At 41.5% G+C, this 21,613-nt stretch overlaps 1 protein-coding gene across 9 annotated transcripts in view; it reads right to left on the bottom strand.

Moving 5' to 3' along the window:
* KDM1B (lysine demethylase 1B) overlaps positions 1–21,613 on the bottom strand; it is a 105,834-nt gene that overhangs the window by 20,761 nt on the left and 63,460 nt on the right. For 5 of the 9 annotated variants that reach the window (XM_035294808.3, XM_035294806.3, XM_035294809.3 and 2 more), the window contains 7 exons: positions 15,176–15,214; positions 13,037–13,247; positions 9,661–9,845; positions 5,455–5,631; positions 5,032–5,106; positions 2,201–2,338; positions 1,132–1,303 (listed from right to left, as the gene is read on the bottom strand). In XM_035294808.3, coding sequence (XP_035150699.1) covers positions 1,132–1,303; positions 2,201–2,338; positions 5,032–5,106; positions 5,455–5,631; positions 9,661–9,845; positions 13,037–13,247; positions 15,176–15,214 — 997 coding nt within the window. The remainder of the gene's footprint in view (positions 1–1,131; positions 1,304–2,200; positions 2,339–5,031; positions 5,107–5,454; positions 5,632–9,660; positions 9,846–13,036; positions 13,248–15,175; positions 15,215–21,613) is intronic. The other 4 variants (XM_078368249.1, XM_078368247.1, XM_078368246.1 and 1 more) reach the window with 1 other exon arrangement.

The raw sequence follows: 21,613 nt of genomic DNA on the forward strand, positions 1-21,613 counted from the left end.
AGCTGAGCATGGTGGCACGTGCCTGTAATCCCAGCTACTCAAAAGGCTGAGGCAGGAGAATTGCCTGAACCCAGGAGGCGGAGGTTGCGGTGAGCCGAGATTGCGCCATTGCACTCCAGCCTGGGTAACAAGAGCGAAACTCCATCTCAAAAAAAATAAAAGGAACTCCAACATGCCTCCAAGAACTACAAGTGAATACATTCAGGTCACAAAATTGTGGGCTAAATAAATATCAATTTAAGAAGCAACACAGTAAAATTTCAGCTGGCACCCTCGTGAAAAGGAGTGACTATGGGTGATCATGTTTTCTAAAGAGTTGTAGCTAATATTGCCCATTTAAGCCCAAAAGCCAAAAGATTTTGAATTAAAAATATTTTTTCTTTTTTTTGGAAATAGGGTTTTGCTGTGTTGCCCAGACTGGAGTGCAGTGGTGGGATTATAGCTCACTGCAAACTCAACCTCCTGAGCTCAAGCTCTCCTCCCAACTCAGCCTCCCAAGTAGCTGGGACTATAGGCACACACAAACATGCTTGGCTGGTTGTTTTTGTTTTTTTCTGTAGACACAAGGCTCACTATGTTGCCCAGGTGGGTCTTGAACTCCTGGGCTCACGTGATCTTCCCCACTTGGCCTCCCAAATGCTGGGATTACAGGTGTGAGCCACTGTGCCTGATGGATTAAAATTCTTAAACTGTAACACTTTTGGCATTCTCAAAATATACTGGAGAAAACCCTAACCCACTACTCAACAACAAAAAAAATTCCTGGCTCACAGAAACCCTTATCTAGAAAAGACATTACAGGATGATGATGTATCACCCAGGGCTTACCACATGCTTCCTTAAAAGTAAGCTACTCTGGAAAATTTAAAATGAAACATTTAGATAATTTTGTAAAACACCCGCTACCGTGTAAAGTAAGGTCTGTGTGTGTACACAATGCAAGCATCTAAGGCTCCCTAAAAAAGTGCTCCTCCCCTGAGAACTTGGAGAATCCCACAGTCCAAAAGCAATGCTCAGGAGGGCTACCCTGTTGCTGACATCCGACCTCACAAATGAACGATGCCACTGCTGATGAAGCTTAGGTAACAACGAAACTGAGATGGAACAATCAGAACACCGTTCTCCCCATACCTCCTAAAGGGACATCTTGGAGCTGAGTCTTATCCTTTCTCCACTCAGAGACAACATCCAAGAGAGCATTAAAATGAAAATCCATGCGCTTGTCAATAGTGGGGTCAGTTATTCTTCCACCTTCCTGAATTAAGTCACATCTTTCTCCCAATTTATGCATGCTGATGCCAAGCTTCAAAATAATAAGAATAAGAAGGTGAAAATTTTCCCTGGAAAAACATATTTACAGGTTCTAAGCTGAAAATCAGACAGAGCTCTCATGGAGAAAACGGTCCAATACCTCTCAAAAATAAAGCTAAATATGCTTCACATGGAATGGCAGCAAAGTCAGGCAGTGAAAAAAAGCCAGTATGAAATCTACAAGATTTTATTTGATGAGAATGTGACGGGGGCAGCAACGGCTCCTACGCCATGGCTGCTGTAACTTTTTGGCTAATGTTTCAGATGCCAGACACTGCCTGTCCTTGCTCTAACATTCTGTCTCCTCTATGGACCCTCATGTAAATGAACACACAAACACTCACAGCAGAAGCTGAAATTGAATTGACCATCAATAAACATTTCAGAAGAAGGCTTGCGCCCACCAAGTCTTCAAAGAAACTGTAAGACTGCCAGACAAAAGACGGGCTGCCTCATTAAATATGACGTTCAGATAAGTAATACATAATTTTAAGTTTAAGTATGTCCCAAATATTGCACGTAAAATATCCCATGTAATACTGGGAAATACCTGGGTAAAAAATTACTTGTTTATCTGAAAGTGAAATTTAATTGAGAATCCTATATTTTTATTTGCTAAATCTGACAACCTTAAAATTATGAGCTAACCAAGTGGCCTGCAAATAACAAGGAAATAAAATTAAAGAGATTACAAAAAGGAAAACAATCTTCTACATCCTCCAGTTCTACCTTCTCAGAAAGGCAGAACTAAGAAGTTCTTACTACTTCTCAGAGGAGATGAGGGGCTGTTATGTGTAATTTACTTTGCAAGCATATTAACACTGCACACAAGCAAATTGAAACTGTTTTTCTTGCCTTTCTCTACAACACAAAGCTAAAAGAAACTCACTTGCTCACACATTAATGCCATTGGGTTGTTAATACAGCCATTGACTATCTGAGCTCCTCTTCCCACCGTGACGCCTTTAAAAGATTTGTCATCCCAGACTCGGCCTCCAATTCTGTCTTTGGCTTCCAGGACAGTCACCTAAAAAGACAGACAGTCAGGGAAGCTAAATAGGACACAGGAGTTATATCAGACACAGTATTATAAAAATGTAGAATGACACGGTTAAACAGCCTCTATATTTAGTTAATTCAAAATATTTCTACAAAAACAAGTTTAAAAAGCAGGGAATATGAACAGAAGCCAAAACAGATGTTCAAAACAATCTGTCTAGACTCTAGCAAGGAAAAACTGAGTGGTCTGTTGAAGGAATCACTCAAACCAGATAGTAAGATATGATGAACTATGCCAGACGCAGTGGCTCACGCCTGTAATCCCAGCACTTTGGGAGGCTGAGGCAGGAGGATCACATGAGGCCAAGAGTTTCAGAACAGTTTGGCCACATGGTGAAACCCTGTCTCTACTAAACATACGTAAGTCAGTCGGGCATGGTGGCACACATCTGTAATCCCAGCTACTCGGGTGGCTGAGGCATGAGAATTGCTTGAAGCTGGGAGGTGGAGGCTGCAGTGAGCCGAGATCGTGCCACTATACTCCAGCCTGGATGACAGAGCGAGACCTTGTCTCGAAAAAAAAAAAAAAAGATCTGATGAACTAGCACATAAAATGTACTTTGAAAACTGTCTATAAAATAGTATTCTGTAAGTTAAGAAGCACAGTTAAAAACTAGTTAGAAACAGTTAAAAACTTCTTTAGGTGATTTTTCCTAAGAAATATCTACATAGCTAAATTCCTTTAGCACTGCAAATAAGCCTTAACTTTCCTATATTATTAAAAAAAAAAAAAGTATGCCACTCCATATAAATATGACTTCATGGGCTTGGCCTAACCAGATCTCACACCCAGGCTATTCTATCTCCAGCAAATTTCTAATGCTGGTGGCAGGAGAAGCTGCTCTTGGGTACACAGGCAGCGCCTCACCTGTAACCCTGGGATTCAAAGTGCCACACTTCCCTGGGTTACATTAACTGAAAATGTGAGTCCTACTCATCCCAAGGCCAATCTTACATTTCTGGATCTCTAAAAATGACTTTAAATTCTCAAGAAGAGGTTCCCCAAGTTAATCATCTTTCAGGCTACTCAGAGGACTCTGTTTCCCACCCATGGGGAGAATGGAGGGTCTCCTGGGTGTCTCCCCATCACTTGGGGATGGAGGGGAAAGTAGTATCAATTCTCTGAACATTCTTTCTCAAACTTAAATGTTTCACTTTCTCTAAGTAGGAAGCCTACACCTTGTTGTATCCTCTTTCTCTGACTTCAATTTTATACAGAGCTATCCATTTCCAGTTATTTTTTTTGAGTTGGGGTCTCACTCTGTTACCCAGACTAAAGTGCAGTGGCTCGATCTCAGCTCACTGCAACCTCTGCCTTCTAGACTCAAGTGATTCTCCCACATCAGCCTCCTGAGTAGCTGGGACCACAGGCGCACACCACCAAGTTTGGCTAATTTTCCTTTTGTATTTTTTCTTGGTAGAGACACGGTTTTGCTACGTTGTCCAGGCTGGTCTCAAACTCCTGAGCTCAACCGATCTGCTCACCTCAGCCTCCTAAAGTGCTAGGATTACAGGCACTGAGCCACTGTGCCCAGTCCATTTCTAGTTGCTTTTTAGTACAAGAGGAAAGCCAAATATTAAAGATAAACTCCCTAGATTTTCGATTTTAATAACCTTTCTTGTAATATAACCTGTAGGTTTTCCAAGTAAAACTCAAAAACCCTTGGCCCAAATATCTAACACTGAAATAAGCAATCAATTGAAACATGTGCTCGGCCGGGAGCAGTGGGTCATGTCTGAAATGAGATTCAAAGGGCATCTTTGATAGGCATAAAAAAATTTAACTGGACGCCGAGCACGGTGGCCCATGCCTGTAATCCTAGCACTTTAGAAGGCCGAGGTGGGCAGATCACTTGAACTGAGAAGTTTGACACCAGCCTTGGCAACATGGTGAAACCCTGTCGCTACCCAAAATACAAAAATTAGCCAGTCTCATAACACTGTCTCAAAATAAATAAATAGATATAAAAAAAAAAACTTAGAACTGAGTATTTCAGACACTTTTACACAAGTAATAGTGAATATCCATGCTAGTATTTGCTGTCTCAAACTACTGTGGAAATGGGCTTTTTCCCATCATTTCTATTGTGTGAATAATAATCTGTCAAAAATTTCTACTTTAGCCAGGCATGGAGGCTCATGCCTGTAATCCCAGTACTTTGGGAGGCCAAGGCAGGCAGATCACTTGAGGTCAGGTGTTCGAGCCAGCCTGGCCAACATGGTGAAACCCTGTCTCTACTAAAAATACAAAAATTAGCTGGGCATAGTGGCACACACCTGTAATCCCAGCTTGAAGCCATGAGGCAGAGGTTGCAGTGAGTTGTGATCGCACCACGGCACTTCAGCCTGGGCGACAGAACAAGACTTTGTCTCAAAAAAACAAAACAAAACAAAACAAATTTCTACTTTAATACCAAGTTAAAATTTCTTCTGACTTGCTCATTAGTCTAAAATTCTCTCCAAAGCTGTGAGCATTTCTATTATTTACCTTTCTCTTGTGAAATCAATTTTGAGTGTTATAACTTTTCTAGGACCTAATGTAAACATATAAGGTATTTAGTATTCTTCACAAAAAATAGGAACTGATTTCTAAATCTTAGAAAATTGAACAAAAAGGAGCAGCCAACCATCTGTTCTGACTCCATATTCCCAAAATCCTACCTTAATTCCAAAGTTATGCAGTTGCCTCGCAGCTGCTAATCCTGCTGGACCAGCCCCGATAACAATGACTGTTTTCTTAAAAAGAAAAGAAACAAAACTCTAATTAGAGCAGATAACAATGCCCCGTTTTAGGATGTTCTGGAACCGCAGAGCAAATTCATTCATTTACTTTTTTTTGCTGTTCTTAGAAAGTTATTTTCCTAAACAATGTGCTGGCACTTGTCTTATGAGTCCATTCCCTCTTTCCCTACAATCCAGGGAAACTGCTTGCTATTCTCCTTTCCGGAGAAACACACTCTACAGAAGGCTTGCTTCTGGACGTTTTATGGTGATCATGTGGCTTTTACTAGTATTGTTAACAGCAATAGACTAGTGTGTGTCCTGACCAATGGCAAGGTTATCGCTAAAGCTACAATCACCTACATTGTGGTAGTCCTTAGGGAGAAGATACTGGTCGGCTCCCACGTTGAGAACGCCTGTGTTGATGAGACCTTTCCTCGTCATAAAATACAGTATCCTCTCCACTTCCTGAACACATCGAATACGCACGAGACCCCGGACAATGATGTGAGGAATACATTTCTGAGGAGTAAGAGCTTCCTGTGTTTGGAAATAAAACCAAACTGTTTTTTCTTTAAAGTCCCAAGGAATTCAAACAATTCAATAGCAAGAAAACAATCCATTTAAAAGATGAGTGAAAGATGTGAATCAGTATTTCTCAAAAGCAGATGCTCAAATGGCCAACAGGTACAGTCCTCCCTGGTATCCATGGGGGATTAGTTCTAGAACCGTCCTGAGCATACTTTATGCTATCTCTATATTACTTATAATATGTAATACAATGTAAATGCTATGTAAATAGTTGTTACATAGTATCATGTAGAAAATGACAAGGAAGTCTGTATAGTGTTTAGTACAGATGCAACCATCCATTTTTTCCCCAAATATTTTCAAGATGTGGAACCCACAGGTACAAAGGGCCAAGTGTCTATGAAAAAATGCTCACCATCACTAATCATCAAGGAAATGCAAAATTAGAGCCACAATGACAATCACCTCACACCTATTAAAATGCCTGTTATCAAAAAAAGACAAAAGGTAATAAATGAAGAAGAGAAAAAAGAACCTTATACACTGTTGGTAGAATGTACATTAGGATAGCCATTATGGAAAACAATATGGAGGTGTCTCAAAAAACTAAAAATAAAACTACCATACGATCTAGCAACCCCCACTGTGGGGTAGACAGTCAAATAAAATGAAATCAGCACATCAGAGAGATGTGCACTCCCATGCTCACTCCAGTGTTATCGCAACTGCCACGATGCAGAGTCAACCTAGAGTCCACTTACGAATAAAGAAAACGTGATATATCCACGCAATGGAATACTATTCAGCCTTAAAAGAAAAGAAACAAAATCCCGTCATTTGCAACAACATGGTTGAACTGGAAAGACATTAGGTTACATGAAATAAATCAGACACAGACAAATACTGCGTGATCTCATGTACGTACACACGTGGAATCTAAAAACGTCCACTCACAGAAGCAGAAAGTGGAATGGGGGTTACCAGGTGCTGAGGGGAGGGGGAAGAGGGGAAATGTTGGTCAAAGGACACAAAATTTCAGTTTAGACAGGAGGAATAATTTCAGGAGATCCATTTTACAACATGGTAACTACAATACATAGTTAATAACAATTTATTGTATACTTGAAAATCATGGAGAGATTTTTACGTTCTCGGCGACAAGAAAATGGTAAGTATATCATGTAAGGCATATGTTGATTAAGTCAATTTAGCCATTCCACAACATATATCTTTTTTCTTTCTTTCTTTCTTTTTTTTTTTTTTGAGACGGAGTTTCACTCTGTCACCCAGGCTGGAGTGCAATGAGCGATCTTGGCTCACTGCTACCTCCACTTCCCCGGTTCAAGCGATTCTCCTGCCTCGGCCTCCTGAGTAGCTCCAGCTACAGGTGCCTGCCACCATCCTCGGCTAATGTTTTATATTTTTAATAGAGACAGGGTTGCACCATGTTGGCCAAGGTGGTCTCAAATTCCTGATCCACCCGCCTCAGCCTCCTAAGTGCTGGGAATTACAGGCGTGAGCTACCACGCCCGGCCACAATATATCTATATTTCAAAACATCAGACTGTCCATCATAAACATATACAATGTTTATTTCTCAATTTAAAAGGCAAACCAATTAATGTTTAAAACATTGTTTTAGTTCCTCAAAAGGTTAAACCTGAAATACCGTAATACCAATCCTTAGTATGTACCAAAAAGAACTGAAAACAGATGTTCAAACAAAATGCTCACAATAGCAGTATTCAAATAGGGAAAAGGTGGAAACAAGTCAAATGCCCATCAATGGATGAATGGATAAACAAATGTGATATGGACAATGACATATTATTCAGCTATAAAAGTGAGTGAAGTTCTGACATGTGCTACAATAAGGGTAAACCTTGAAAACATTATGCCAAGTGAAAGAAACCAGTCACAAAAGGTCACTTATTACCAGCTTCCATTTACTGGAAATATCTAAAACAGGCAAATTATACAGCTAGAAGGCAGATTCCTGGTTGCCAGGGGCTGACAGCAGGAGAAAATGAGAGAAGAGACTGCTTAATTGGTACAGGGTTCCCTCTTGGGATAATCAAAAAGTTCTGGAACTAGATAGTGGTGATGGTTATACAAAATTATACATGTACTTAAATGTCACTAAGCTATAAAGTTTACAGTGGTTTAGATGGTAAAAATGGGGCTGGGCACAGTGGCTCATGCCTGTAATCCCACCACTTTGGGAGGCTGAAGCAGGAGGATCATTTGAGCCCAGGAGTTGGAGACCAGCCTGTACAACATAGTGAGACCTTGTCTCCATCTAAAAAAACAAGAAAAAAAATATGGTAAATTTTATGTTATGTTTATTTTACCACAATAATTAAAAAAAAAAGAAAAAAACTCTCCAGGTAATTGAAATCCATCACTTATCACTAAGACAGAAAGAACAAAGGGACGTTTACCCAGTAGGGAAAAGAAGGAGACAACGGGAGGAAACAGCAATTCACACTTTATCACACAGGCATTCTCAGAGCAAGAACGATTGCCCCAGAAGCATGGCAGCCGAGCACATGACACTCCTGACTCAATAAAGGCCACTACGGAAATCCAGGCTGCTGATCCTACTGACCGCAGAAAGAGCTGGATTCTTGTGACCGATAAGATGTTGGGGGCCAGCACAGTGGCTCACACCTGTAATCCCAGCACTCTGGGAGGCCAAAGCGGTCAGATCACCTGAGGTCAGGAGTTCAAGACCGGCCTGGCCAACATGGTGAAACCCTGACTCTACTAAAAATGCAAAAATTAGCCAGGCATGGTGGCACACACCTGTAATCCCAGCTACTCAGGAGGCTGAGGCAGGAGAATCGCTTGAACTCGGGAGGCGGAGGTTGCAGTGAGCCAGTAAGCTGAGATCGTGCCACTGCACTCCAGCCGGGGCGACCGAGTAAGACTCAGTCTCCAAAAAAAAAAAAAAAGAAAGAAGATGTGGGTAGGTGCATTAATAGCCATAACTTAATCAGGTTATGTCATCTCATTCTGGATTCCAATCCAGTGAAATGCCAAGGTGAAACTGGCATGTCTATACTCAAGACCACTTTGACAGTCTTGCACAATGTTCAGCATTCAGAAATGACTCAAATTGCTGATGAAATTAATAAATCAGAAAAATGCTAGGGTCAAGAGAATCTTTGTGGGTTTTTTTTTGGAAATAGGGCTCTCTGTCACCTAAGCTAGAGTGCAGTGGCGCAATCATGGCTTACTGCAGCCCTGACCTTCCAGACTCAAGCCATCCTCCTACCTCAGCCTCCCAAGTAGCTGGAACTACAGTCATGTGCCACCACACTTGGCTAATTTTTTAATTTTTTTGTGGAGATGGAGGTCTCACTGTGTTGCCCAGACTGGTCTTGAACTTCTAGGCTCAAGCGATTCTCCAGCCTCAGTCTCCCAAAGTGCTAGAATTATAGACATGAGCCACTTCACTCAGCCCTTAAAAAAAAAAAAAACCAGTATTCCCATTCTGCCCCATAATTTATCTTTCAAGGTGGGTACAGTGTGACAGGTGACAGCCCTGACATTTATTAGTCCCAACAGAAGAAAGGTACTGGTCTTGACTGATTAAGGACGCCGAAGTGAACAAAAATTCCTGCCCTCAAGGATTTGAAATCCCATCTGTGATGTTTTTCCCCCCTGCCATTGCCATTAGAACTCTTTGGACCAAACCTTGCACCTTATACTCACCACTGGAGAGTCAGCATGCTGACTACATGTGGTCTAAAAGTGGTGGGTTTTCAACATGGGGGGATTCTGAACCCATCTGAAAATGTCTACAGACATATTTGGTTTTCACAGTGTGAAGAGTTACTGGAATCTAGTAGGTAGAAGCCAGGTATCTTGCTAAATATCCTACAGCCCCCACTACAAATAATTATCTACCCCAAATATCAACAGAGCCAAGGCTGAGAAACCCTAGTATACAAGGTTCCATCCCCAGATAAAGTGCTCCCTCCTCTTCAACATGGTCCTCTGTCCAGTGCTACTGGCCAACATGCCCTTACTTACTTTGCAGTTAGTATACCACAGCGCGAGGATGAGGTTTCTCAAAGCCAGGTACATGGTGGGATCTCGGGAATACTCTGGAAACTCATAGAGCTCATCCAGTTCCATGACATCCGGCCTCACACAGAGGGCTTTGCCACATTCATTGGGCTGGTAGAAAGGCTGGAAGTATCGGTTCATGCCTGGAACTGACAGGTAACACAAATGGGCAACTCCTACAAGCTGTAACTTCCAAATCCAGAAGAATTAATGGGCAAAAGCAAAACAAAAGTAAACCTAGATAAGCTCCACTGTCTACCCTCCATAAATATCTTTGCTTCCTCCACCCAGTTAGACCAAAGGTACATATTTTTCTCATTCTTTCTTCACATTATTCACAATTTTAACTTCCATAGCATGGAAATTTGTTTATTTTTAATTGTAGTAAAGAAATGCGTATCATAAAATTTATCATCTTAACTTTTTTTGTTTTGGATATAGAGTCTTGCTCTGTTGCCCAGGCTGGAGTGCAGCGGTACGTACCATCTCGGCTCACTACAACCTCCACCCACTGGGTCCAAATGATTCTCATGCCTCAGCTTCTTAAATAGCTAGGATTACAGGTGCCCACCACCACACTCAGCTAATTTTTGTATTTTTAGTAGAGATGGGTTTCACCATGTTGGCCAGGCTAGTCTCAAAGTACTGGCCTGAAGTGACCTGCCCACCTCGGCCTCCCAAAGTGCTGGGATTACAGACCTGAGCAACAATGCAGTGCTATCTTATTCATTCTTAAGGGTACAGTTCAGTAGTGTTAAGTACACTCACACTGCTGTGCCACAGATCTCTAAAACTTTTTCATCTTGTAAGACAAACTCTGTATCCACTGGATGTTCACTCCTCACAGAGATACATTTTAAAAATAACTTTAATGGCATTTTTCTGACTATAAAATGAATAGGTTCACAGTTAATAATAAGCACTAACCCCTGATTATGTCTGAGTAGTGGAGTTACATTTAAGGATACACTTTATCCTTATTTCTCTATTAATAGAGAATATTCATGTAATAGATACTTGTCTTTATGAAACTGGAAAAAATGCTATGAATGTGCCATTTTCTAACCTGATATATATTTTTTTGAGATGAAGTCTCACTCTATCTATCTATCACCCAGGTTGGAGTGCACAATCTTGGTTCACTGCAACCTCTGCCAGCTGGGTTCGAGCAATTCTCCTGCCTCAGCCTCCCGAGTAGCTGGGATTACAAGCAGCTGCCACCGTGCCTGGCTAATTTTTATATTTTTAGTAGAGATGGGGTTTCATCATCTTGGCCAGGCTGGTCTTGAACCCCGGACCTTGTGATCCACTGGCCCTATCTTCCCAAAGCACTGGAATTACAGGCATGAGCCACCGTGCCCAGCCTGCTTTTTAATGTATACAGGATCATGAATACTTTTCTGTGTCACTAAATATGCATTCAATGGCTCTATAATATTTTCTTATTATTTAACCATTTCCCTATTGCTCAGCATTTAAATTCATCCAATTACTTCACTATTATAAACAATGTAAAAAGAAATTTCTTTGTACCTAATTGTTGAATTTACTTTTAATTAATTGTTTAGGATAAATTCCTAGAAATAGCATTGCTGGGTCAAAGAGTCTCTATTTTAAAGTTTTTGATGCACACTGCCAAATCGTCCTTTGTAAACATATGCTCTCCCTAATAGTAGTCGAGTGCCTCTTTCATCACATCTTCGTTAACCCTGGGAATTACCACTTTAGCTCTGATTTCCACCACATCTATATTTCAGTGTTACTGAAAAAAATAAATAAATAAACCTTAAGATAGGACCATAATGTAAAAATCTGTGTGCATAATCAAAAATGCCGTTTGTTCCTGTCCAGGCAGTAGGAAATCCAGAATTCCTGCTTCTACACCAAGAATTCTAATGTAGAATTTTAAAGATGCCTTTAAAGTAAATAATGAGACCAGGCACAGTAGTTCATGCCCGCACTTTGGGAGTCAGGGGGAGGGGCAGATCACTTGAGATCAGGTGTTCGAGACCAGCCTGGCCAACATGATGAAACCCCGTCGATACTCAAAATACAACAATTAGCCAGATGTGGTGTGTTCCTGTAATCCCAGCTACTTGGGAGACTGAGACAGAAGAATCGCTTGAACTTGGGAGGAGAGCCAAGACTGTGCCACTGCACTCCAGCCTGGGCAACAGAGTGAGATTCTGTCTCAAAAAAAAAAAACACACACACACAAGTAGGCGTGGTAGCACGTGGTTGGAGTCCTAGCTACTCTGGAGGCTGAGACAGGAAAATGACTGGAACCTGGTAGCTGGAGACTGCAGCGAGCTGAGATCGTGCCACTGCACAACAGCCTGGGCAACAGAGCGAGAATCTGTCTCAAAAATAAAATAATAAAAAATAGCCGGACACAGTGGCTCATGCCTGTAATCCCAGCACTTTGGGAGGTGGAGCTGGGCGGATCACCTGAGGTTGGGAGGTCTAGACCAGCCTGACCAACATGGAGAAACCCCGTCTTCGCTAAAAAATACAAAATTAGCCGGACGTGGTGGCATATGTCTGTAATCCCAACTATTAGGGGGACTGAGGCAGGAGAATCGCTTGAACCCGGAAGGCAGAGGTTGCAGTGAGCCGAGATCGTGCCATTGCACTCTAGCCTGGGTGACAAGAGTGAAATTCCATCTCCAAAATAATAATAATAATAATAATAAATAAATAAAGTAAATAATCAGCAGCATGCCTGCCCTGTAGTTTTAAATTTTTTTTAGAGTAGGTCATTTTGCTGGGATCACCAATGACATAACTGGAGGCAGAAAGACTCAGAAGAAAAAGGACTACTCATAAGGTTCAAAATTTTTCCTGGTAAGTCAGAGTTCATGCTATCATTAAACGAGACATCAATCCAACTTTCAAATAAACACACGTTAAGTCCTGTAGACAATTCATGATTGTTGCAGGTTTTCCAAATTACTGAGGGAAAATTAACTACATTGGTACCTTTTTTTTTTTTTACCAATACACAATTTTTTTTTTACGCTATACACAAATGATATGACTGATCCACAGTATAACCATTTCCATGAAATAATGAGGGGCTTTATATCCTAGCTACATATACATTTTTAAAAATAATTTTTATCTATTTGTTTTTAAATAGGAGGTCTCACGATGTTGCCCAAACCAGTCTCGAACTCCTGGCCTCAAGGGATCCTCTTACCCAAAGTGCTGGAATTACAGACATGAGTCACTGTGCCCAGCCTGTACATTTAAAAAAATTCTTTGCATTTTGCTCACTCATACATTCCCCAGGGAGGATAGTGGGGAATGGAAAGGAGGGAGTCCCAGGAATGGCTCTCACCATGCACGGAGGGGGCAGCCTTGGAGTGCTCCAGTTTCCCAGGGCTGGCATTGCCAGTGGTAGCAGTGCGGTGTGTGCTGGTGCAGGAGGGGCTCATGCCAACGCAGTCAGGGTAGTAGGCAGACAGCAGGGGCGCTGCCACGCTGTCTTTCAGCAAAGGAGGTAGGATGAGCATAGAGTACCACCAATGGTTGGAAACTTCCAAAACTCTCTGCAATGGGCCAGGCAGGAGGAAGAGAGACAAGAACAGACAAGAAATGTACATGAAGATTCTGTCAAGGACAGACGGTTCTCTTCTTTTCACTCATCCTTAACCCACTATGCTTTTTCTGATTCAGACTTAACAATTCTATTCCGGAGCTCTACACACACAGATGTAAAAACAAAAATGGGCTGATAATACCTGGTGAGAATGTCTCCCAGGTAGAATTCTTTTGACATATGGGAATAACCTCCCTTATCCCAACCCCAAAATAGCCCCCCCACAATGCCAGGTGAGTCTTAAAGCTGCGCCCATTTACTAGATGGCAAACCTAGGTTTAAGTCTGATGTGGGAAATGTATCTCTGCTCAGTAATCATCTATCGTCCAAGCCCCTCGCCTTTAACTTAGGATTTCAAGATAGTTCAAATCGGGAAACTGGGCATAAAAAATAATGCTCCCAAGTAGTAGCCAAGTATTACTGCTTTTTGCCAAAGGCTACTAAAAAACTTTGGGCGGAAAAGTGCACTGCAACCATCAAAATAAGATGCCAAATGTAGAACTGAACAAAGGCAGCTATTTGCAGTCTTCAAATATGTGATCCTGTTCCAGAGTTGACTTAACATATGGAGTCATCAAATCAGAGCCTTCCCATGATGACTACTTGAACAAAAAGAAAGTCTATGTGGCTTCTGAAGCAAAACCACCAAAATCCATGGCAGATAGCCTTTTCTAAATGCAATCCGACACTTATGCTCCAAGAATTCGGAAAAAAAAGTCTATTCTGGAGCCTTGAAAACAAACAACGACACACATATATATACATACTGATACGGTTTGGCTGGGTCCCCACCCAAATTTCATCTTGAATTTTAGTTCCCATAATCCCCACATGTCATGGGAGGGAGCTGGTAGGACATAATTAAATTATGGGGGCAGTTACACTCATGCTGTTCATGTGATAAACATGTTATAAAATAAGGGGCTTTTCCCTTTTTGCTCAGCACTTCTCCTTCCTGACGTCATGAAGGACATATTTGCTTCCCCTTCTGCCATGATTGTAAGTTTCCTGAGGCCTCCCAAGCCATGAGGAACTGTGAGGCAATCAAACCTCTTTCCTTTATAAATTACTTTGTCTCTGCCAGTTCTTTATAGCAGCATGAGAAAGGACTAATATACATACACACACCCTTTTATGTAACAGAATGGATTTAAAGTAGATTTGTTAAAAGACAATGCTCTCTTTGCCTGAAAAGCTATTGTAGTTCCTGAGTTTCAGACATTAGAATAATCCAATCCTGAATCACTGAAAATCAGAATGACTCAGAATTCCAGAAACTCGAGAAACCCAAAATTTTAAAAACTATTTTCTGAAATAGCCAGTGGATCTGGTTACAAGGTACACTGAAGTCTGTCAACTCAGGTAGCAAAATCTTATGGAGACACAGGAAATGTGACCAGCTTTGCCACCTGGAAGTACTGCATCCCCCTTCCACACCTAGGCAAGGACAGGACAAAGCTGTCATGCTGAGGTCAGAATGCCTAAGAACCTCCTGCAGCTGAATCCAGGCCAAGACAATCAAACTGTGGCCCTCCCGTGCTTTTCTTAGGAGGACTCAAGTGGAGAAAAGGTCACAATGTCACCCTTGAAAAACAAGTACAGCAAGCCTGAGCCCTAGAGCAAGGCAGGAGAGCTCCGTCTTCCTCTTTATTTCCTTTCAATGAAAAGCAATATAACTTTATTTTTAAAGTTGGGACAGGATTACCCATAATATCACTATTGCTAACATTTTCATAATATTGTTACCAAGTTAGATTAAAAAGTCACTATCAGCAACCAAAGAGAAAAAAATTCATAAAAGTGTTACTGTCATTTCCTTATAACACTTATCAACAAAGGCACAATTAACTCCAATCCAGAACATGCAGAAATACTCACTAGATCCTCTGGGAGGGAACAATGATCTGAGGTCTCAGGCTACAAACGAAAAACAAGTGGTAAATTAGGGTTGCTCACAAAATGTAGTCTTAAGTTTCAATTTATCCTCAAAAAGGTATCTCTTTTCACCTATCAGAGTGGCAAAGGAAAACATTTTCATGAAACAATGTATAAGTGAGTGTGTTGGGAGGCCTGGCTTGGTGGCTCATGCCAGTACTTCCAACACTTTGGAAGGTCAGGGTGAGCAGATCACTGCAGGTCAGGAGTTTGAGACCAGCCTGGTCAAAATGGTGAAACATCGTCTCTACTAAAAATATAAAAATTAGCCAGGCGGCCGGGCGCGGTGGCTCACACCTGTAATCCCAGCACTTTGGGAGGCCGAGGCGGGTGGATCATGAGGTCAAGAGATTGAGACCATCATGGTCAACATGGTAAAACCCCGTCTCTACTTAAAATACAAAAAATTAGCCAGGGGTGGTGGCATGCATCTGTAATCTGAGCTACTCAGGAGGCTGAGGTAGGAGAATCACTTGAACTAGGGAGGTGAAATTTGCAGTGAGCCAAGACTGCACCACTGCACTCCACACTCCAGCCTGGGCAACAAAAGTGAAACCCCATTTCAAACACACACAAACACACACACACACACACACACACTCTCTCTCTCTCTCTCTCTCTCTCTCTCTCTCTCTCTCTCTCTCTCTCTCTCGACAAAGCCACTGGGAGTGCTCAGTTTCTTCAACTGAGTAGCAGGGCGGTACACCAGCGTCTACTTTCTTTCCTCCCTACGTACAAATTATAAATCTTTGTGTCTATAAGTTATTTCATATTAAAACAACAGCATCTACCCTTTGACACAAAAATTTCATTTGTAGGAACTGATCCTACAAATATACTCAAAAAATGGCACAGATAGAAAGCTTTTCATCAAAGCACAGTCAGGAATGGCAAGCATTTATAAGTAACCTAAATGCCCTTCAGTAGCATTAACTTAAGAACAGGACATCTGTTCAGTGGACTATTGATCACACAGCCATTGAAGAGAAAGAAGGGCTGAGCAGTGTTCACACTGCAATCCCAGCACTTTGGGAGACCAAGGTGTGGGGATTGCTTGAGGCCTGGAGTTTCAGACCAGCCTGAGCAACTTAGCAAGACCCTCTCTCTACAAAAAAAAAAAAAGATAAAAAATAATTAGCTGTGCATGGTGGTGTGCCTGTGGTGACAGGCTGAGTGGGGAGAATCACTTGAACTCAGGAGTTTGAGGCTGCACTCGGCTGAGAGGATGCCACTGTACTCCAGCCTGAATGACAGAGCGAGACCCATCGCTTAATGAAATAAAAACAAAGAGAAAGAAGAGATCTTTGTATACTTATGTGGACACATCTTTAAGACATATTAAATGACAAAGAGCAAGATCAAAAACAGTGTGCAGAGTTGGCAACTGTGCTTTCTCAGGTTATTCGACAAACAAACCTTCACTGACTTTCCCCTTGACAGCATACCACACTGAAAACCAAAATTCCTTGGGGTCAATAAACATCATTTAAATTACCATTTCAGAAATGCAGACTGTGGAGAGTCATCAATTCATACTGGAACAATAAGACGAAGGGGTCTCAAAGGAGGCTGACTGGGGTTCGGGGGGAAGATTTGATATTATCCATAGAAGTTGGAATTTAAAAAGACTATAAAGGCTTTAACTAAGGTGAGGTGAGAAGAAAGGCAATTAAGTTTTCAAAAAATGTAAGGAATCTGACATCTCTGAGGCCCTCCTGGAAAAAAAATGCTTGATGTTAAAATACAGCCAGCCAAGTTTCAAATCAAAATAAAGAACCTGGGACCGAGGGGACTATGGTAAGAGAAATTACAGAGGGCAGTAAATCTATGTAATCATGTAAGTGAGAGTAAACAATGGAGGGAATATGGTTATAGAAAATAACTAATAGAATCACCAACAAAACTAACCAAAAACCAAAACCATAACAAAAACTGGGAGAGAAGAAAAGGAAGTGTTATATAATTTATTTTTCCCGATGTCATAGCAGGTTGCTGACCACTATCATCTAAAATAGAAACATGAAGTTTTCTTTTTTTTCAAGTTAAAGTGATTTCAACTTTTTAATTTTTCTTCTTGAAACAGGGTCTCACTGCGTCACCTAAGCTGGAGTACAATGGTGCAATCTTGGCTCACTGCCCCCTTGACCTCGTGGGCTCAAGGGATCCTCCCACTTCAGTCTTCCCAGTAGCCAGGACTACAGGCACACATCACCATGCCCAGCTCCCAGCTCATTTTTGTATTCTTTTTTTTTTTTTTTTGAGACGAAGTTTCGCTCTTTTTACCAGGCTGGAGTGCAATGGCGTGATCTCGGCTCACCACAACCTCCGCCTACTGGGTTCAGGCAATTCTCCTGCCTCAGCCTCCTGAGTAGCTGGGATTACAGGCACGCACCACCATGCCCAGCTAATTTTTGTATTTTTAGTAGAGACGGGGTTTCACCATGTTGGTCAGGATGGTCTTGATCTCTTGACCTCGTGATCCATCCGCCTCGGCCTCCCAAAATGCTGGGATTACAGGCACACGCCACCATGCCCAGCTAATTTTTGTATTCTTTTTGAGACAAGGCCTCGCCACGTTGCCCAGGCTGGTCTCAAACTCCTGCCTCCACCTCCTAAAGTGCTGAGATTACAGGCATGAGCCACTGTGCCCAGCTGATTCCCACTTCTTATTCTCATATTTTCTCAACCTTTTAGAGAGTTTCTAGAAACATATTTATTAGGATAAAGAAATACTTTATGTTCAACAATTTCTTATTTCACTTTGGCTTGCTTTTCTAATTTTAAATTGATGTTATTATATTAAACACAACAAACTTGCAAAAAAAAAAAAAAAAAGTGTGTATAGTACTATTCCTTAATGGGAAGCTATTTGTCAATCAGGCCCTCTCCCTGTATACACACAGAGGTACACTACATAGACACTCTTGAATGAATCTCACTCATTGATGGTTATTTCACAGTGATGACTGCATGAATTTTTTCTGCTATCTTTGTTCTTTTCTATATTGCTGGAATTTTTCAATAACAAACATAGTATCATTTGTTTAAAATTAAAGTTATGCTAAAGAAAACCTCCAGAGTTTTCAAAAACTACTTCAAGAAACTGAACGTGACAACCACCACCCAAGAAAAAAATTTAAAAATCAAAAAGCAAGGCAAAGTTTGAACAATCAGTAGAGATAAAGTCAAAGTTGTCCATTCAACTGTCAGCAAGTAAAAGAGAGGTGAGATTATAGATCACTCCAATTACCATGTAGGCAAAGCACAGAACAAAATGTAAAAATCACAGCTAGAGAAGCCAGGAGCAGTGGCTCATTCCTGTAATCCCAGCACTTTGGGAGGCCAAGGCAGACAAATGACCTGAGGTCAGGAGATCGAGACCAGCCTGGCCAACATGTGAAACCTCGTCTCTACTAAAAATACAAAAATTAGCTGGGTGTGGTGGTGCGCACCTGTAGCCCCAGCTACTTGGGAGGCTGAGGTGGGAGAAGCGCTTGAACCTGGGAGGCGGAGGTTGCAGTGCGCTGAGATCACATCATTGCTACACTCCAGCCTGGTGGACAGAGTAAGACTCCTTCTTAAACAAAACAACGACAACAAAAAATCACAGCTAGTATTGATTAATATAATATCCTGACACAAATCATCCAAAATCTTTAAAAAAAATGTCTGCAACAATTTTTAGAATCATCACATAAACAGGTTGAGTGAAAATGGCTCAAAAAGTAGAATCTATTGAAATAGTCTGCTATTTTTGACTGCTGCTTGGCTGAACTCTCCTTTAAATATTATAATGAAATGCCACCGAGTCAACTGTTCATTGTCAAGTAATCTGGAACACAGGTGCCAGTTGATTAAGCTTAGTGCAACCAAGACATTGCTCCCACAAGCTGGACACACTCCCCTCTGCCTCACAAGCCCATGGTATCTTCATTGCTCAGATCCCAGCTCCCATCAGTGCAGCCACACAGCCTGGAAATGAATTACCCAGTCCCTCATGTCAGCTCCCTCCCATTTATTTTCTCATCCTCTTCTCAGAGAGGACTTCAACTCTCAAAGTTGAGTTCCAGAATCAGTCAAGGGCCTCACCCTGGGCAAGACAGCAAAACCTGGACTCTATTAAAAAAAAAAAAAAATTAGCCAAGTGTGGTGGCACACACCTATAGTTCAAGCTACTTGGGAGACTGAGTGGGAGAATCACCTGAGCCCAGGGAGTCACAGCTGCAGTGAACCAGGATTATGCCACTGTACTCCAGACTGGGCAACGGAGTGAGACCCTGCCTTACAAAAGAAAAAAAAAATTAAGTGCTAAATTGAAAGGTTTTGGAATAGCTGTTACCAATTCCAGGAATCTAATCTCAGGCTTAGATCAATGCTTTCCTTCCCTCACAAATCATCAACATCCAGACTAAAGGAAAGGATACTGAGATAGAGCCCACCGACACTAAAGGAAGAACAAGGGAACAAACAACTTTAAAATGTGACGACATAGATGAAAAAGACAAACTCCTTGAAAACCACAACCTTTCAAAATGGACAGAAGTCATAAACTACCTAAATGGCCATATGTCCGTTAAAGAAACTGAATTTGTAATTTCTGAACTTTTTACAAAGAAAACTACTGCCCCAAACTGTTTCATTAGTGAATTCAACCAAACGCCAAAAAAGTAGTAATACCAAACTTGTACAACCAACTCCTTCACAGAAAAGACGACATACCGCTCATTTTACAGGGCAAGCATAACTCTGAAGGCAGAATCCAACAAGGTTATTACAAGAAAGGAAACTAATAAAGTCTCCAAGACAAACAAAGATGCAAAAATCGTTACCATAATTTAATCAAATCTGAAAATACGTAAAAAGAATAATACATTAAAAATAAGTGGATTTATCCTCCAGGAATGCAAATTCATTACATTTGCTGATCAAAGAAGAAAAAGCAACGGTCATCATAAAAGATGCAGAAAAAGTATTAGCCAACGTCATAAAAAGTTCTCAGCAAATCAAGAAAAGAAAAGGAGACAACTGTTCCATCTCATAAGGAACATCTACAATCTCTCCTCCCACCGCCCCAGACGCCGAAAGGAAGGTCAAGGGGAAGAAGGTGGCTCCAGCTCCTGCTGTCGTGAAAAAGCAGGAGGTCAAGAAAGTGGTGAATCCCCCGTTTGAGAAAAAGTCTAAGAACTTTGGCACTGCACAGGACATCCAGCCCAAAAGAGACCTCACCCGCTTTGTGAAATAGCCCCGCTATATCAGGTTGCAGCGGCAGAGAGCCATCCTCTACAAGAAGCTGAAAGTACCTCCTGCGATTAACCAGTTCACCTAGGCCCTAGACCGCCAAACAGCTACCCAATGGCGTAAGCCGGCCCACACATACAGACCAGAGACAAAGCAAGAGAAAAAGCACAGGCTGTTGGCCCAGGCCGAGAAGAAAGCTGCTGGCAAAGGGGATGTCCCCACTAAGAGATCACCTGTCTTTCCAGCGGGAGTTAACACCATCACAACCGTTGTGGATAACGAGAAAGCTCAGGTGGTGGTGACTGCACACAACATGGATCCCAACGAGCTGGTTGTCTTCCTGTCTGCCCTGTATCATAAAAAGGGGGTCCCTTACTGCATTATCAAGGGGAGGTCTAGATGGGGACGTCTAGTCCACAGGAAGACCTGCATTACTGTCACTTTCACACAGGTTAACTTGGAAGACAAAGGAGCTTTGGCTAAACTGGTGGAAGCTATCGGGACCAATTACATCGACAGATACGATGAGATCTGCTGTCTCTGGGGAGGCAATGTTCTGGGTCCTAAGTCTATGGTTCGCATCATCGAGCTCCGAAAACGCAAAGGCTAAAGAAGTTGCCACTCAACTGGGTTAAATGTACACTGTGGAGTTTTCTGTACATAATTAATACAACTTTTCCTTTAAAAAAGTCAATAAAAAACTACAGCCAACACTGTATATAATGATACTAAATATACTCCTCCTGAAGTCGAGTACCAGGGAAGGTTGTCTGCTCTCATCACTCTATAGAACACAGTCACTGGTGGTCCTGACCTATGTAGTAAGGCAAGAAAAAGGGCACCGACATGGAGAAAATGTTTACAGACAATCATGACTGTATGGCTTGTCTGCAGACAACACAAAGGATTCTATGAAAAGATCTATGGAACTTAATAAATAAAATTAACAAAGTCTCTGGGTACGAGGCCGATATACAAAAGTCAATTGTATGTTACAGCAGCAGAAAATGGACTTAAGGAAAAAAAAAAAAAAAAAAGAAAAAGAAAAAAGAAGAAAAAGTCAATTGTATTTCTACATAGTTAGTGCATAACTTGAAAATGGAGTGAAACATAAATTTTATCTATAATTTGAGGGAAAAAATT

Source organism: Callithrix jacchus, chromosome 4, assembly GCF_049354715.1.
Source record: "Callithrix jacchus isolate 240 chromosome 4, calJac240_pri, whole genome shotgun sequence".
Taxonomy (NCBI): Eukaryota; Metazoa; Chordata; class Mammalia; order Primates; family Cebidae; genus Callithrix; species Callithrix jacchus.